Raw genomic sequence first — 20,110 nt, forward strand, 5'->3', positions numbered from 1 at the left:
TGTGATATTCCCCCTCAATAATATGCATACCATTTTGGATATGGTTGGTGGAAGGAGAACAATCTACCAGGGGAAAGCCCCAGCAACCAAGTCTCTGGCACTGAGACTGGCTCTGTAGCTTAGAAGGGAGGAGGGGAGAAGAGAAGTGCAGTGGTGAACTGGGGTTCACTAATTAACAGAGCAGTCAAGATATTCAGTGGACATGAATGAGACACCTGGATAGTATGTTGTCTCCCTGATTCTAGGGTCATGGACATCTTGGATCGAGTCCACAGCATTCTAAAGGGGAAGGATGAGCAGCCAAAAGTTGTGGTACACATTAGTACCAAAGACATAGGAAGTAAAAGGGAGAAGGTCTCGAAGAGAGAATATAGATAGTTAGGTGGAAAGCCGAAAAGCAGGACCTCCTGGATAGTAACTTATGGATTGTTGCCTGTGACAAATACCAATAAGGGTAACAATTGAATGACTTGGCAGATGAATGTGTGGCTGAGGATTTAGAGCAGGGAGAGAGTTTCAGATTTCTGGAACACTGGGAATTCTTCTGGGCAAGGTATAAAGAAGGATGGATTACACCTGGACCTGGAGTGGGGTGGTGGTGGAGGAAGCAATATGTTTGTGAGCAGGATTGCTAGAGTTGTTGGGGAAGGATTGAGCTAATTTGGTAGGGAAATGGGAACTGGACTGAGCGGGCATATAGTATACAAGTAGATGCAGCATGTAGTGAGACTGTGAGGAAGGATAGGCAGTTGGTCAGGCAAAGTTATAGTCAGTCTTTAAACTAAATAGTGTTGGGGGGGGGTGGTTGAACAGTTTGGAAAAACAACGATAAAGTGAAAGGGAAAGAGAGCAAAGGAGAAGTTACAAAAGTTTCCAGAATAAGTAAAAAGACAAGATTTAGAAAAGGATTAGAATTTAACTTCTGGTAACTTAGGGGCAAAGATAAAAAGGGGGATGTATACAGGACAGAAGAATATATAGTTGAATGCACAAAATATATGGAATAAGGCAGATGATCTTGTAGTGCAGTTAGAAATTGGCAGCTAAGATGTAGTGGGCATCACTGACCCATGACTGAAAGAATATCATTGCTGGGAGCTTAACATCCAAGGATAGACACCAGGATAGAAAGTACAGGCAGGTAGGCAGAAGGGATGGGGTGGCTGTTGGTTAAAAAAAAGAAATCAAATCCTTAGAAAGAGGTGACATTGGACCAGAAGATTAGAGTCCTTGTGGGTCAAGTTAAGAAACTGAAAGGGTAATAAGCCCCTGATGGAAGTTATATACAGACATCCAAACAATAGTCAGGATGTGGGGTAGACAATCACAACAGGAGATAGAAAAGGCACGTAAAAAGGGCAATGTTATGATACTCATGGGGGATTTCAATATGGTAGTAGATGGTAAATCAGGTTGTTGCTGCATCCCAAGATAAGGAACTTGTAAAATGTCTATGAGATGTTTTTTTTAAGAGCAGCTTGTGGTTGAGCCTACTAGGGAAACAATTTTTGCTGTGTAATGAACCAGATTTGATCAGGGAGCTTAAACTAAAGGAACCCTTAGGAAACAGCAATCATAATATAATAGAATTCACCATACAGTTTGAGAAGGAGAAGCTAAAATCAGATTACAGTGGAGGAAAGGGAACTGGCCAAAGTTGAATAGAAGGGGACACTAGGAGGGTTTAGAACAGCAATGGCTGGAGTTTCCAAAGGCATTTTGGAAGGTGCAGGATATATTCATCCCAAAGAAGTAGTAGTATTCCAAAAGGAGGATGAAGCAACCATGGTTGACATGGGAAGTCAAAACCATATAAAAGCAAAAAAAAAGCATATAGTATAGCAAAAATTAGTGGGAAGCTAGAGATTTGGAAGCTTTTAAAAACAAACAGAAGGTAACTAAATAAAGCAATAAGGAGAGAAAATATGAAGTATGAAGGTAAGCTAGCCAATAATATAAAAGAGGATACAAGAAGTTTTTTTAGATGTATAAAAGAGTAAAAGAAAAGCAAGAGTGAATATTGGACTGCTGGAAAATAACCACTGGAGACTTAATGGAGGACAAAGATATGGTGAACAAACTGAATAAGTATTTTGCCTCAGTTTTCACTGTGGAAAGTACCAGCAGTATGCCAGAAATTCAAGAGTGTCAGAGGCAGAAGTGAGTGTAGTTGCTATTATTAAGGAGAAGGTACTTGGGAAGCTAAAAGGTCTGAAAGTAGATGAGCCACCTGGACTAGACTGGCAGGGTTCTGAAAGAGGTAGCTTAAGAGATTATGGAGGCATTAGTAGTGATCATGCAACATTCACCAGATTCCAGAATTGTTCAGTAGGACTAGAATATTGCTAATGTCACTCCACTCTTTAAGAAAGGAATGAGGCAAAAGACAGGAACTTATAGGCTAGTTAGCCTGACCAGTAGTTGGTAAGATGTTGGAGTTCATTATTAAGGATGAGATATTTGGGGTACTTAGAGGCACATGATAAAACAGAACAAAATAAGCAGTTTCCTTAAGGGGAAATCTTGCATGACAAATCTGTTTGAATTCTTTAAGGAAATAATTGGCAGGATAGACAAAGGAGAGTCAATGGATGTTGTTTACTTCACTCTCAAAAGGCTTCTGACAAGGTGTCACACATGAAGTTGGTAAACAAGATAAGAGCTCATGGTATTATAGAAAAGATACTAGCATGGATAGAAGACTGGCTGACTGGCACAAGGCAAAAAGTGGAAATAAAGAGAGCCTTTTCTGGTTAGTTGCTGGTGACTAGTGTCGTTCTGTAGGGTTCGGTGTTGGTACCGTTTCTTATCATATTGTATATTAATTTGGACATTGAAATTGAAGCTTTCTGGCCAAGTTTGTAGAAAATACCAAGATAGATGGAGGGGAAGATAGTTATCTGAGGAAGCCAAGAGTCTGCAGAAGGACTGTAGGGAAGTGAATGGTTATGCACTTGGTAGAAGGAATAAAGGCATAGACTATTTTCTAAACAGGGAGCAAATTCAGAATAAGAGGTACAAGGGAACCTGGGAGACCTTGTGCAGGATTCCCTAAAAGTTAACTTGTGGTTCAGTCAGTGGTAAGGAAGGTAAATGCAAGGCTAGCTCTCATTTCACGAGGATTAAAGTATAAAAGCAAGGATCTAATACTGAAGGTTTATAAACCCATTGGCCAAACCTCACTCGAGAGTATTGTGAGCAGTTTTGTGCCTCTTATCTTGTAAAGAATGTGCTGGTATTGAAGAGGCCCCATAGAATAATCACAATAATCATCCTGGGAATGAAAGGGTTAATGCATGAGGAGCATTTGATGGCTTTGAGTCTGTACTCACTGGAGATTAGAAGAAACAGGGCAGAGTTCATTAAAACCTACCAAATTTTTAAAGGCTTAGATAGGTTGGATGTGGAAAGGCTGTGTCCTATATTGGTGGCATGTAGGACCAGAGCGCACAGACTCAGAACACAAGGATGCCCCTTCAGAACAAAGATGAGTAATTATTACTTTAGCAAGAGTGTGGTAAATCTATGGAAGTCATTTCCACAGACAGCTGTAGAGGCCAAGTACTTGGTGCTGGATAAGACTTAATAATTATTTTCTTACTAGCTTAACAATTAACTGTTAGCACTTTTTATTTCTAACTATTTATATATATGTAATTGTTTAGTATTTTTTCTAGTGGTCACAGTATGTATAGTATATGCAGTTGTTCAGTATTTCTCCAAGTGGTTACATTTTTCCATTCTGGAAAGCTCTGTAAGCTTCTCAGGTGCTGCATTATTTGAACAGAGGATATCTCATTGGTTAACTCTTATCCACAATTTTGAGCAAATTGTTTCTTATCTACGGGTATAAAAAGAGCTGACTACACAGTGGTGCCATTTTGTTTTGCTTCCCACTCCCTTCCTCCCTTCACTTAGTAGACCACTATCATTGCCTAAAATTTTCTTTGCTCTATTAAAACTTAAACAATCGTGAAGCAACACATTTTGTACCTCTTTCATGACTTCTGAAAGAATCTAAGATTAAAACATCGCAATCCAACATTGGGTATATTTAAACCGAAGGTAGATAGGTTCTTGATTAGTAAGGTTGTCAAAGGTTACGGAGGGAAGGCAGGAGAATGGGGTTGAGAGAGATAATAAATCAGCCATGACAGAATAGCAGAGTAGACTCGATAAGCCAAATTGCTTATTTCTGTTCCTATGTTTTATGGTCTTATGGTCATCTGTATGGCAAGTTGCAAATGTCAAAAATGGTTGGGAGACATTAAGATAGGATGCTCAGGTCATTGAGATTACTACCTCAGGTACTCAAAATGAAAACCTGAAAGTGATGATTATACTTTGCAGTTCAGACCGATGATCATTCATCAGAACAGGGAAGTCTTACAAAGACTTTACAGGTATTGACCAGGTTGTGGTAGGGAAATGAGGAAACTGAGAAAAGAACAAAAAGATTTGTAAGTGTTGAAGGCAAATTAAACAAAAGGAATAATGCCAGACATATTAAGACTGTAAACAACTTCAGTATTTAATTTCTTCTGTTCGCCAAAGTATTACAGATCTTCCCCTTTACTTCCTTCCCCTCACTTTTTTTTCCACAGTCTTTATGTTTAAAACCTGTTGCATCTTTAAGTTTTGCTCATTCTTTCCTCATTACTTTCATTTCTCTAAAGATGCTGTCTGACATGCAGAATATGGAAGAACCAGAATCAACTCTATTAACCATACACATTTACCTGCATTAGGAAATTGCTGTGGTGTGTTTATCATGGCACAGCATGCAACAAAGTAAATATTTAACAAGTATAAAGAATTATATAAAAAATTAAAGAAATCCTAACCTCTAAAAGATATCCATCATTTTCCACCTTTATTTCCAGAGCATTAGCCAAAAAGTCTACTCCCATTGAAGAAACTACAAATTTTCATCTTTTTATGCTTCAAATCAAAATGGCTTTCTCATAGGTTTCAACTGCAGTAACACCAAATCTACAGATACACACATTATGATATTGCTTCCAATTGAAGTTTTCAAGATTTTTAGCAGAATAGCCAAGAGTAGAGAGAAACTACATTTGTACAGCTGAGTCACAGATCAGTCATGATCTAACTGAATTATGGACACCAATGTCTTAGAAAGACTACTCCCATTTCAATGCAGCTTCCTAAGTTCTATTGCTGAGACTGACTTATGTATAGATAAAATGATGAACCTGTTATAGGAAATTTGGGTCTACAACTTATCACAATGTCAATAATTGAATGCGTTAGAGAAACAAATAAATACGCTTAAGGGTACCTGCTATAATGGTGTCTCTTTCTTGTAATTAAAACTTGAATCTGTCCCTTCAATCTGTAATTTTAGAGCCTGCTTCAGGCTCAGTTCAGTCTCTGCTAATGGATAACCTTCCAAACACTCATTATGTCCTCTTTCCTGTGCATTTCTTGGAACAGCAACTCTGCTCAGGAAAACAGGATTCCCTTGCAAATAATTTGGATTTGTCATGATTCCATTTCGTTTCTTCTGCTCTCCATGCTGTTGAATTAAGAACTGTTGCTGAGTCCTTGTATGTTCCTGTGGACTTTGTGGAATTAAGATTTTACACTGTGATTCATGTGATGTCTGTTTTAGTGACACTACGCTATTCTGCACCATTTTATTTATGGCTGTTCGCTTGTCAAGCTGTGTCATTTCATATTCTAAAACCTTGGGCTGAGGGGAGCTGGTTTGTTTATTTTGTGCTGCTCTTTTCCCAGATGAAGCAATTTTGGAACCTTCACCGGAGACATGTCCAGTTTTGCTGCTCTTACCAGATTTCACATTGGGCTTCATTTGACCCCATTCATTTTCACTGGTTGGGGAACTAGCATGCTGTCCAATGGAACGTGTAGTAGATGACGGAGATACAATAGACTGCCTGCTTCGACTGCGTGGCAAAGAATGCTGCTGTATCTGTTCTGTGAAGGACATACCATGGAAACTGTCCATAGGTACAGTCTGGGCTGTTGCTGTGGATGATGTTGTGCGGAGAGAGGAATTTTTGGAACTCTTTAGTGAATTATTGGACAGAGAAGACTTCTGCCGATCGACTGTTGAATCTGGAGATTCAGAGGGTGAACTGAAAGGATGTTGAGGGCCGTTAGAAAAACCCCGCACAGCAGTCTGTAGATCTCCTCCACCAGTGCTGCTTGAGCTATTTGACTTAATTGTCAAAGATTGCATTTTCACGGTGACAGATTGAGGGGCTGCCTGTTCCATTGTATGAACTGGAGATGGGCTGCATCCATTTAAACTAGAAGCTCCATACTTTTCTAATAACTTTATAATTTGTGTGTGGCCACCTTTTGCAGCAACTCTCATTGCAGTGCGTCCAAACTGGTCAGCATGGTTTGGATCAGCACCATGTTCTAACAATATCTGGACAACATCCACATGTCCTTCTTGGGCTGCAATACAAAGAGCAGTGGCACCCTGGTTGCATGTATGATCTACTGATGCTCCATGGTCAATCAGCAACTGGACAATTTTCATGTGTCCTTGCCATGCAGAAGATTGCAAAGCTGACCTCTTCTCATTATCTGCCGAATTAACATCAGCATGATAGTTTATTAAAAGTTGAGCCATTTCCAAGTGTCCCTGCCAGCAGGAAACATGCAGAGCAGTTCTTCCCTCTGCATCTGTGCTTTCTACATTTGCTCCATTTTCTAGCAAATACTCAGCCATTGCTAGCTGATTTTCAAGTGCTAGGATGTACAGAGTTGGGCGGCTGTCAGCGTCTTTGCAGTTAACATCAGCCCCATGGCTCAAGAGAAGTTCAACTATATCTCTATGGCCTTCTAATGATGCAACACGTAATGCATTCCTCCCATCATAGCCTCTCTGATCTACATTTGATTTGTTTTCAAGCATAACCTGTACACAGTCATAATGGCCTTCCTGACCAGCCAGTATTAAAGGGATTCGACCATCATTGTCCACCTCATTAGTTCTAGCACCTTGTTCAATAAGTGCTTCACATACTACTCGGTGACCCTCAAATGCTGACATATGCAATGGAGTCCAACCAGCATCATCTCTATGATTCTCATCAAGTCCTCTGTCCAGCAGAGTACGCACCACTTCCACATTTCCTTGTGCTGAGGCTATACTCAATACTGTTCTTCCTTCACTATCGATGGTATCCACTGCTGCACCCCAAAACAACAAGGTGTTTACAACAGAGGCATGGCCCATGGATGCAGCAGCTAGAAGAGGAGTACGACCGTTGTTATCAGTGTGATCCACATCTGCCCCTCCTTCAAGAAGCAAATCGACAACATCCACATGACCTTCATAGGCTGCTACTAACAGTGGAGTCATACCATCCTTGTCACAGTGGTCAACTTCTGCTCCTCGATCAATTAGCAAACTAACCACTGATGCATGACCTTTGCTTGCTGGGACACACAATGCAGCGACTGACAGAGCTGTTCTTCCATCTACATCTTCATGATTTATCACAGCACCATGATCAACCAGGTGTTCAACTATTTCTCTATGTCCCATGTATGCTGCTGCAATAAGTGCCGTCCTTCCTTCATTATCTGCTTTGTTAACCTCAGCTCCATGTTGGAGCAGATTTAGAACAATGTCTTCATGTCCGCCCCATGCTGCTGCCCTAAGAGCAGTCCGACTATCTGCATCGGCACAATCCACTTTAGCTCCAGCATAAAGAAGTGCAGAAACCACCTCAGTGTGTCCTCCCCAAGCTGCTGACCTGAGTGCTGTCCATCCATCTTGGTCAGTATGATTTATGTTAGCACCATGCCCAATGAGGCAATTAACAACCTTGGTGTGACCCTGCCTTGCAGCAAGTGTAAGTGCTGTCTGTCCATGATTATCTTCAACTTCCAGATCAGCTTCCCTTGATATCAGAAGATTAACTACATCTAAGTTGCCACTATAGGCTGCACTACCCAACAATGTTCTTCCATTAGAATCAATCTGGTTAACAGAGGCCCCATTATCCAGTAGAGTTCGAATGGAGTCCTCCCTCTCCAATGCCTGCCGAACAATACATGATGTACGGTCATCATCACTGTTCACATGAGCTCCTGCCTTCACTAAAAGCTGCAGTATTTCCTGTTCTTTAGGAATCACTGTCGACAAAGCTCCTTTCACAGGCGTACTGTTCCAAATCATCCACAATGCCAAATGATGTGTTTCCAGCTGTAAGTTAGAATTAAGCAGGTGCAGAGCCAATTCTTGTACCTCCATCGGGGAGAGTTCTTTTGCACGACATGTGTAACTCATGGCTAACATCCTGTGGCCCTCTGCAGCATTACACAAGTATTTCTGGGTGCAGTGCTTCACATCAAGTAACCATTCGGCAAAACTGTAATGAAACAGAATCTTAGTGCTTCCCAAGCCATCAACAAGAACCTTTGATAATATATCTAATTTCCGCTGAAATTCTTCTATTGTCATGGTCATATTTTTTGTCCAGACTGCATGATACAATTCCGAAGTCGACAAAGGCCTACAGGCAGCCAAAATTACGTTTAGAATAGGCTGCACTTTTGCAAATTGTTTTCGCACAAAAAGCCTCTGACAAAGCCAGAGATAGAGTCCATTCAAAGTTCCTGGAATATCTCTAATTTCTCGCAGCATAATAAAACTTTCCACCACTCCATCAAGGACACGTTCGAGATAAAGGAAACAGCCACTGCTTTTAATATGAAGTTGGTTCAACATTTCAGCTGTTTCTTTTGTCAGATGCTGCCTGAGTGCTTCCTCCTGGTCCAGCCTATGTAGAATATACTGCTGTACATCTTTCACTATGTAGGCTTTACGTAGATCATCCAAGCTAATTTTTCGGAAACCTGCATGGAAAATAAGAAATACAATTAGATATTATTATTAAGGTAGGAGTTTATCAAACTTATGTCTGCTAACCCTTCTGCACAGATTATGCACCTTATAAATTCAGCCCAGATTGCGTGACACTTAGCCTTACACATCATTCCAACAACTTGTTCATCTGCAAACTCCCTCTTTTATTCAAAGTTTTTGAACAACAATTCCTTTGGAAAATGATTCTGCATTTCCAAACTACAACAAAAATGATCAGACCATCTTCCGATATACATACAGTAGTTAGTCAAAATCTGCTTTAACCTGTTTTTGAGTGTAATTAGATAATTATTCCTTTACCTTATCTTTAACAGTCCTTCCTCTGAAACCTTACATGTTTTTCTTTCTTTATGTACAAACTATGCCCCAGATAAGTATCACTTAAAAATGTAACGTCAGATATCATATGTCAGATTGTATCATTTTATTAGTTCACCATCAGCTTTCCAGACCCCTTCTCTGTTGTACTATTGTCAAAATACTTGTCCACAATCTATTCCTGAATAAACCAAAATTTCATCTGAATAAATATTCAGATGCCATAGAAATGTTTCCACATTACTCTAAAACAGAGAAGAAACCATGATATTAATTAGCAAATTCCAAAAAGACTCAATCTCAGTGAAAACCTGCCATCAAACAAGGCTGCACCATGGCTCTTGATATTTTTCATACCACAATGGTATTTTATACCATAATGTTGAAGTTCATTTCCATTAAATGTCCTGTGGGAATAGAGCTAATTTCAGAATGAATAGGAAATTATTCAACCAATAGTGACCACATACCAGAACCGATAACCCAAAACACAGTAACCAAGCTGCAGCATGCAAATAACATTTGCATTTATGAATAGATGAACACATACAAGTGTCTTTCTCAGACCAACTTCCCTAGGATTGAGGCCCTTGCTACATTCAGTCAGTTATTTGAGGGCAACTCACATCATTCACACAGTTGAGAAAATTCAAGAATGCACTCAAAGCCTCCAAGAAAAGGCGCAGCAACATAACTGGTACTTGATGATCAAATGGAGTTTTTGGGGTAGAAAGCACAGATTCCTGCATTGTACAACCTTCTGGCTCTGTAATCGCTGTTGAAGAAGAATGAATGCCAGTGAGCTAGACAATGAAAAGTAGGCAAGTAGTTTTGAGAGATCCCTGGAGACATCTTGCTTTTGAATCTTTTCTTATATACTGCTACAGTACCCTTCCCAAAATGGGACAGCCACCACGGTTTCCACGGGAAAGACTGTCCGTATTATGAATCTCTCTCTCTACCCAAAACCTGAAATTTTTACCAGTACACTTGCAGTGTTGATTAAGTTCATTTTCCTTCAGCTGCCCTGCAGGAAATGTGAAATGACCCATTCTATAAGTGAAAGGAGAAATACAAAGTAAGAAGAGGGAAGAGAGGGAGAAGGATCAGTCATATAGCATAGAGAGTATATTATCTGCACTCCTGTAAGCAGAACCATTGGTGATCTATTAACTTTAACATTTTAGTCCAATCTATTTAATTAACCAGCAAGAAAATTACTTCCAATATCAAATTAAACACCTGTAGGCTATTAATGAGGCTATTAACATTTACTGAAGTGTGAACTATCACTTAAAATACTATAAACATTAATCAGAACAGGGAGACAAGGAATGAGATATGGAAATCTATTTTAAGCCAAATATTTAAATTAAAAAGATAAATTTAATATATGTGATACCTCACAATTACTGAAAATTTCTTCATAAAGTATAATATTCTTTGCTGGTCTATATACAAGCTGGTCAAAGCTGCTTTTCTTACCACAAAATTTGATTTGTTCAGTTAAAAAATAATCAAATTGTGCAGTGGATTAGCATTTTTTAACCTCAAATTTGATTAAGTACACTTTTAACTGATGGGGTGGAGCCCTCTACATGAATTTAGCTTAATCCAATCAGTTGATACAGAACAAAACAAAATGAACCATATATTACAACTCTCATTCAAAAGGAGAATTGAATTGCCACATTCTTCGATAGAAGGTGGTCTTTAGAATCAAGGCCAAGTCATTTATTTCAAAAACTTCCCTGGAAATACTGCATTTCAGTATGCTAGTAAAGAGAGTCAAGATAGATCCCATATCCCTACTGTATCTGATCTATATAGTGCCACAAGAGCAACTGGCATATTTGATCATGTCTTATATAAGCCAGAAAACTTAAGTAATTCAGTCTAACATTTTCCCTGTGAACATTCACCTAGCATAGAGCTATTATTACCTTAACACAGTCCTTGAAACCATATGCCACAACTTTTTGGTAAGCATTATTTTTTCTGTGTGTCACTCCTTCCAAGAGACAGCCTGATACTCAATAATGAGACCATGAAAATAACTATGAAAGTCAATTAACTAACATGGGGATCTTACCTGGCTCACAAACATGTCATAGGTTAGTAATATAGGTCCAAATTACCCAATCACTGAATATAATTCACCGAATTATAGGAAAGATGTCAACAAAATACAGAGAGTACAGAGATTTACTAGAACGTTACCTGGGTTTCAGCACCAACAAGTTAGGTCTTTATTCTTTGGAGCGTAGAAGGTTGAAGGGGGACTTGATAGAGGTATTTAAAATTATGAGGGGGATAGATAGAGTTGACGCAGATAGGCTCTTTCCATTGAGAGTAGGGGAGATTCAAACAAGAGGACATGAGTTGAGAGTTAGGGGGCAAAGTTTAGGGGTAACACAAGGGAGAACTTCTTTACTCAGACAGTGGCAGCTGTGTGGAATGAACTTCCAGTAGAAGTGGTAGAGGCAGGTTCGATATTGTCATTTAAAATAAAATTGGATAGGTATATGAACAGGAAAGGAATGGAGGGTTATGGGCTGAGTGCAGGTCGGTGGGACTTGGTGGGAGTAAGCATTCCGCATGGACTAGAAGGGCCGAGATCACCTTTTTCCGTGCTGTAATTGTTATATGATAATATTCTTGAAAATTCAATTGTCAGAAACAAAAAAATACAAAATACAAACAATTAGAATGTAAAATACCAATATATACTATTATCCTTTAACCAAGTCCTTTGAAATGAATAGACAATTTCTGTACAATGTCTAACTTGGTGCAAGTTCAGAAGCCAGATTCTCTCATCATACATACTTGACAATTAAAAGTTTGCATTCTAATGCTTAAATAAATGAAAACACCAGGTTGAAATGTATTTGGAAAAATGTCAAAGTGGCCAGCAAGTTTAGAACTTCCATGATCACGGGGGTGGTGGGGGAGGGATAATGGCAGTGTTGTGTAAATAGTATGTACATTGCAGACATTTATTGCACTGTTATATTGTTATTTGGGTTAGTTGAATTTATTGTCATAGGTGCAATGAAACTCACCTGCCACAGCACCATATAAGCAGCAGTCACGTGAGAAACAAATTAAGCATAAATTATACAGAATTATTACAAGAAATCACAATTAGAACAAAAACAGCAACATCCATTTTAGTACAAAATGATCAAAGTGGTCATAGTGTTGATAAACTGTAATGGTGATTAGGGTTTTGCTGGTTAGTTCAAGAACCAAAGGTTTGAAGGGAAATAGCTGTGCTTGCACACAGTGATGTCAGACTTCAGGCTTCTGTACCTCATGTCCAATGACAGCTGCGAAAAGATGACATAGCGCTGATGGTGGGGATATTTGTTGATGGATATTGCCTTTTTGAGGCAGTGCCTCCTGTAGACACTACCGATAGTGGGAGGAATGTACCCTGATGTATTGGGTAGAGTCCAAACCCCCCCTGCAGCTTCTTGTATTCTGGCACATTTGAGAAGCGGTACCAGACTATGAAGCAACCAGACAGAATACCTGCAACAGTACACCTACAGAAGTTTGTTATTTTCCCCGTGACGTTGAATGCCCTTAATATTCTAAGATAGTTAAGTCGCAGGTATGATTTCATCATGATTGTATTTGTCCTCCAAAAGTGCAACATCTCAGATTTACCCAAATTAAACTACATCTGCTATTTCTCCACCCATATTTGTAACTGATCTGCACCCTGAATCCTGTGCATTATGTGAAAATGGGAAATACAGACTAGTATAAATCCAGTGCTTCAGAAAGGACAGAAGTATGCCATGAAATTAATTGGTTAGAAAGGAATAGGGAAAATAGAATCCAATCAGATTCCTCAGAGATACTAGTTGCAAAAGGAAAGGTATCAATAAATTAGAGAGAGTGCAGAGACGATTTACTAGGATGTTACTTGGGTTTCAGCACTTAAGTTACACAGAAAGGTTGAACAAGTTAGATCTCTATTCATTGGAGCATAGAAGGTTGAGGGGGGATTTGATCGAGGTATTTAAAATTTTGAGAGGGATAGATAGAGTTGACGTGAATAGGCTGTTTCCATTGAGAGTAGGGGAGATTCAAACATGATTTGAGAGCTAGGGGGCAAAAGTTTAAAGGAAAAATGAGTAAACTCTTCTTTACTCAGAGAGTGATAGCTGTGTGGAATGAGCTTCCTGTAGAAGTAGTAGAGGCCAGTTCAGTTGTGTCATTTAAGGTAAAATTGAATAGGTATATGGACAGGAAAGGAGTGGAGGGTTATGGGCTGAGTGCGGGTAGGTGGGACTAGGTGAGATTAAGAGTTCAGCACGGACTAGGAGGGCCGAGATGGCCTGTTTCCATGCTGTGATTGTTATATGGTTATATGGTTATACAGCCAGAATATGATCTTGTTTCTCCTCCAAATCTCAAAAAACTCTACTGATAAATTTGAGACATGGGCTTAAGGTAAACATGAATAGTACTAGGTACTATTACGAGTACTAGGCTACTGGCAACTTAAAACCTGTACCCAAATAAACATCTGCCCATCAGATAATGGGAAGAACACTAGTCAGAAGATGCAACTAAGTTACCTAATCTTTATTCAATACCTGCAACTGAAAGTTACTACCGTGGATCTCACAACTTTAGAAATTTTGAGTGCAAGTGCCCAGTGGCACAGTTAGATCAATGTTTAAAGTGCAAAGTAAATTTATTATCAAAGTAACACATAAAAAATGTTGGAGGAACTCAGAAGGTCAGGCACCACCTGTGGAAAAGAGTAGAGTCGATGTTTCAAGCCAAGGCACTTCAGCAAGACTTGAGAAAAAAACATGAGGAGTAGAGTTAAAAGGTGGGGGGGGGGGAAGGGGAGGGAGAAACACAAGGTGATAGGTGAAACCAGGAGGGGGAGTGGTGAGGTTAAGAGCTAGGAAGTTGATTGGTGAAAGAGATACAGGGCTGGAGAAGGGGGAACCTAATAGATGACAGAGTCCATGGAAGAAAGAAAAGGGTGGAGGAGCACCAGAGGCGAAGGGCAGGTAAGGAGATAAGAGCAGAGAGGTAGACCCAACGTAGACTGGGAAACCATTTCGCTGAGTACCTATGCTCCACCTGCCAGAAAAAACGGGATTTCGCAGTGGCCATTCATTTTAATTCCACTTCCCATTCCCATTCAGATACATCAGTTCACGGCCTCTATTGTCACGATGAGGCCAGACTCAAGTTGGAGGAGCAACACCTTATATTCTATCTGGGCAACCTGATGGCATGAACATCGATTTCTCGAACTTCCGGTAATGTCCACCCCCCCACCTCACCAGTCCCCATCTCCTTTTCCCTCTCTCACCTTATCTCCTTCCCTGCCCATTGCTCCCTCTGGTGCTTCTCACCACTTTTCTTTCTTCCATGGCCTTCTGTTCTCTCCTATTACATTCCCCCTTCTCCAGTCCTGTATTTCTTTCATCAATCAACTTCCCAGCTCTTTATTTCACCCTTTCCAGTTTCACCTATCACCTTGTGTTTTTCCCTACACCCTTCCCCCCCCCACAACTTCTAACTCTACTCATCATCTTTTTTTTCCAGTCCTGTCAGCATTAACTGTAGAAAACTTAATTTAGAAAGAGTGAGACGGGTATCATTAGTCGTTAAGTTCCAGCTTATTTATGTTTTAGTACCTACTTCCATCAGCTTCAGGTAAAATTCACACTGTGTCACAGTATTACTATCCTCACTGTCATAGATACTGTTCAAGCAAGAACAGTTAACTTAAAATAATAAAACACTAAGTGTTTTGACCAATTTCTAAATCAGTGATTATTGTCTAAAAATTGCAAAAAATTGTGCGGATAGTTTAACTACCTGTATAATTATTTAAGTCACACCTTAAGGTATTCATGATTTGTATGCTGAATATTGTATGCTGAATATTGTTGTCTACAGCTCTGTCTCACTTCAGACCATAAGCACACAGAGAAAATGAAATCTTTCTAATTAATTCAAAAGCATTTCTTTCATTAGTTGACAGTCATTTTGCTACAGGAAGAGGGAGACTTCTGCTTAACCACTTATCTCTTACAGTGTGCCTGAAGGCAAATAAGTGCTTTATTTTGATAAAGATCTATTCATTTCAGTCAAGTTCCCATGGTTTTGTGCAGCTCACAGACTACAGCATACCACAGTCACAATTTACAGTTCCATGACCCTGCAACTTTGCCTCCTACATCATAGTTTAAATTTTTTATTGAAGATGTCATTTTCTATACTTAACCAGAGCTTGTGTGCCAGCTTCACTGGTTTATTAATTTGCTCTACTTCTTCATAAACAATCCTTATTCAAATGCATTTCCTTGTTTCCCTTTCAGGCCCCTGGTTATCAAAGGAATGTTTCCACTCACACAATACCCCAGGGCAAGAGAACATCCCACAAAGGACTCCTACATCCTCTAAAACAGGAATATAATTATAAAAATACAATTGCTGTCCAAAAAATTCCACATTTTCTCTTTCATCACCCCTCTGCTTTCTTGGATTTTGAGTAAAAAAAAACCTCAAACTAAAACTTACATTAGGAATACATCAGAAAGGTAAAAAAAAACATGATAATTGAAAATTTTGTGTGGGACTGACTGAGAAGTTGGACTAAACGGAGTTTACTTTTTTAAAATATAGCTTAGTGGATAGCATAACACTATTACAGCACCAGCCACACAAGTTCAATTCCGTCACTGTCTGTAAAGAGTTTATATGTTAAAAAGGATCCAGTGCTTTCCCGGTGTATATGATGCATAAACTCTCCTCAGACCTCCAGCCAGGTCCAGGTGTTGATTTCAACCAACACTTGGATGACAAACTCCGCAATTTTCATCAGGGATGATGCCAAGGCATGTCTAGTCTATTGGGGGGGGGGGGGGGGGTTGCGGAATGTGTGTGTGTGTGTATATATATATATATATATATATATATATATATATATATGTACACACATACATATACACACACTCACTCAACTCCAACTCTCATCATCCATCCCTCCTAGTTGGTTAGTCATCTAATCAGACTTCCGCTCTCTCACCTTGCTTACAATAAAATTCCAGTTCTTACTTAGAGCGAGATCTTTGTCTTTGTTGAAATCATTTTCCTCCAGTTTTATTTTAAAAGGTTCCTTTAACAGGTGGTCAACAGCCATTGGCATAGCACAGTAGTTTTGTGCCATCGAAGTAGTTATGGCCATTGTGAATGCAGTGCTCTGCTACTGCCGATTTCTCCAGGTAACCCAAATGGATACACCTCCTGTACTCCTTAATGTGGGTTTCAGCCATGCATTCCATTTAGCTGATATACACTGCTCTGCATTCACAGGGGATCCTGTAAATGCCAGCTGTACTGAGTCCCAAGTCATCTTTGACCTGTTCCTGGACATTCTAATTCTGGAAACCAGAATGTAGGCTCGGGTATGGTGTCTATCGTTAGCCTACTCACACAGACCCACTCAACAATAACAGTCATCATCATGCCTTCCAATGTCGGGCAGTTCTTTCTACTTTGATTAACCATGCGAAAACTATTTCGGACCTGGAGAGTATCCATGAGGAAGTAAGATGATAAGGCACAACTTTCCTACAGAATGGTTACAAGGAAAAGGATATCAATCAGGTTTTAAAAGGGCCAATGAAAAAACCAGGAAGCCTAACAACAAGGAGGAACCCATCGCTACAACCTGTCTTCCCTATATTTCTACTGTTTCTGGAAGGATCAGCAGAGTCCTGAAGAAATACTGGATAAATACCATCCACAAACTTGTAAGGAAGCTCAACTCTCAGCTTATGCAGGTTAAAGATGACTTAGGATGGTGGAAATCTGCATCAAGGAGCATAGAAGGTGTAACAAATTGGGTTTGGGTTACCTGGAGACATTGACAGTAGGCGAACATTGCACATGCAATGACCACAGGATTGACTAACGCACAGAACTACTGTGCCGCGGCAATGGCTTGAGAAGATGGCTGAGTCTGGCATTGAAGCATTAGTTAAAGTGTTCTCCCCATGATTGTGCGGGTTTCACCAGAAGCTCCGGATTCCCCTCACATTCCAAAGACATAAGGGGTTGTAGGTTAATTGGTTTCTTTGATGTAATTGGGCTGGAAGGGCTTATTACTGTGCTGTATCTCTAAATAAAACTTCTGAGATTTCTAAAGCAGTGTCCTGAAAGATTGACTATCCCTTTCCTACACAGACACTGCTTGACCCACCTAGTTCTTTCAGCAGTTTTTGCTTCTAACTCTTGACAAACTAAGATGTTTGGTGAACTGAGAGACAAAATATAGTCTGCGAAACAAATTGTGTATGCAAAATGAAGTAAGCATCTTCTGCATGACCCATATTTATTAAATAGGATTATATTCTTCTCAACTAAATTTACTTTTAATGATGTCACACATGCTGCAGCAAGTCCATTTATGTTGGAAGCATTTTCCCATAATTTGCATTAGTAGCATTGTGGATACATTAGGGGACTTGTAATCAAGTAAAAAAAACCTGGCAATGCCAGTTCAGAGCCTACCTCAGCAATTCTGTGGAATTTAAATTCAGTTCATTAAAATAACCTGTTTATTTTAAACAAAAGAATGGTCTCAGTAATAAAGGCCATTAAACTATAGGATTATAATAAAAAAAAGGGGCTGGAATCTATTATCCTTACCTCATCCAGCTGATTTATGAATCCAGCCCAAACAGATTGTGCTGTGTGATGTTCTCTAAGTTCAGAAGCCCAGTAGCATTGATAGCAGAGTCCTCTCACCACCTCAGGGACCTAGGATTAATCCTGACCATAAATTCCTGCGATCTCATGGGTTTCCTCCAGGAATTTGGCTTCTTCCCACACCTTGTTTCGTAAGTTTATAATGCCCATAATGTTTTGGTGAATTGTTGAATCATGAGGCATAGAGATTAACATAGTATTAGCATGGAATTAATTGGTGGTTAGTGGATGGGGCAGACTCAACAGGCCTAAGGCCTGTTTCTGTGCTGTATCTTTTTTAGGCTCTAAAACAATCTTGCAAGTGGTTCTATAATTTCAAATGCTATGTTAAAACAGAGGATAAAACCAGATGGATCACCCAGTATCAACCCAGAAACTAAAATGGACCACTGCCCAATCTAGTTTGCAAAATCCTCCTCACAAACATCTGAGCAGAATATAGAGGGAGCACTTCACACATGTCAATTAAAAAGAGCCTAACGTAGTTGTACTCACAGAAATATCCCTTACAGACATGTTTATCCAATACAATCATCATGGGCAAGACAGACATACCATTCTGGCAGTACAATGATGTACAACATAAATTGTCTATATCAACTCCAGATCCTATGAAGTAGGTCAAACACAGGCCATGGAACTGACTCCTGAATACCAACTACTGAGCTATTTCAAAAGCAAAATATTGTTCCTTTATGTTGAACAATTCCTGTAAGAAACACTGAAAGTCACTGGAGTATGTAATATTTTCTGGGTGGAGGACTTCAACATTAACTCCATTCCTGACTGAGCTCACTAGGTCCTGAAAGGCACTGCTGACAAATTTAAGTTTGTAACTGAAGTGAGTAAATCAACAAATGGGGTAAACCAACTTGATCTTAATCCTGACGATAGATGCATTTGGCAATGAGTATAACACAACAACTGCACAATAATTATGGAGACAAAGACCCTCTATCTTGTGCACCAGGGTCATCATATTAAAAGGAATATGCTCAGAAATTGAATGGCAACAATGATTCATCGGTGGCAGCAGCAAAATGCATGATGGCACAGAATATCACTCTGTGACACAAGAGATTGCAGATGCTGGAACTTGAAGCAATAAAAGTCTACTGAACAACTCAGCAGGTCAATTTGCATCTGAAGGCAAAGGGATAACTGAGAGTTCAGGTTGAGACTGCATCAGGACTTTATTAAAATAGACTGGATTTATCAAAAACTATCAGATTGATAAGATTTTATTTATAATTATACAAATTCCTGCAGAACTTGTCATATATTTAGCCAATCTGTTTGAGTACAGCTAATAACGTGGAAAACTACCCAAGTAAGTATACACGTATGTCATGTCCAAAAAAAGAAAAAATGTAATTCCACTAATTTTTACTATCCAATCTTCTCTCAATCATCAGTAAATTGATAATAGGCATCATTCATCTGTGCACAGACATGCTTTGCCACCATTTCAGATTTTGGCTGAGAACATCATCATGGAGCCTAGAAAATAAATGCTATTAATAGGAGTAGTGTAAGGTGTTATATATTGCAGTAAAAGAAATGGTTATGGTTGGTGGAAGTCCCACAGTCCATGGCTTGAGGCCTAGTCGTCACCACAACCGAGGCCATGCTTCTGCCTCTCGTGACCAAACAAGGGAGACAGGCCTGCGGCATCTTACATTAACAATGTCTAACAGGGTCTTGCGATCACAAAAAAAACATCCAAGACAGTCACTCACAGTTACACTGCACGCTGCTTTCGCGCACCAGGCTGAGTACTGATGAAGAGCTTCATCCAAAAACACTGACTGTTTATTCCTTTCCATTGATGCAGGCTGACACGCCGAGTACCTTCAGCATTTTTTATGTTACTGTTATTAAATATGGTTTGCTCACTGAGATACTACAAGGAGAGAGAAGCAAGAGCACAGGAGCTTGTAGAGCAGGCCAGCAGCATACTTCGATGGAGCATCCCAGCCTTTGCAACTATTCCGGATGTTGACTGATCCAGAAGCAAGCTTAGGCCAATGTGAAGGATAAAAAGATAAACACTAAATTAGATCAAGATCAGAATGACACTGATTACCACTAGTAATGGCTTGAAAGGAATTGCCACTAATAACAGATGAGAGTCTC

General features: G+C 39.6%; 1 protein-coding gene across 2 annotated transcripts in view; it reads right to left on the reverse strand.

The window, feature by feature from the left end:
* ankrd50 (ankyrin repeat domain 50) overlaps positions 1-20,110 on the reverse strand; it is a 100,667-nt gene that overhangs the window by 8,684 nt on the left and 71,873 nt on the right. The window contains exon 3 of one of the 2 annotated variants that reach the window (XM_059965099.1): positions 5,815-8,865. In XM_059965099.1, coding sequence (XP_059821082.1) covers positions 5,815-8,865 — 3,051 coding nt within the window. Of the gene's footprint in view, positions 1-5,302; positions 8,866-20,110 lie in introns of both variants that reach the window. The other variant, XM_059965098.1, reaches the window with a different exon arrangement.

This window comes from Hypanus sabinus, chromosome 3 (genome assembly GCF_030144855.1).
Source record: "Hypanus sabinus isolate sHypSab1 chromosome 3, sHypSab1.hap1, whole genome shotgun sequence".
Classification (NCBI taxonomy): domain Eukaryota; kingdom Metazoa; phylum Chordata; class Chondrichthyes; order Myliobatiformes; family Dasyatidae; genus Hypanus; species Hypanus sabinus.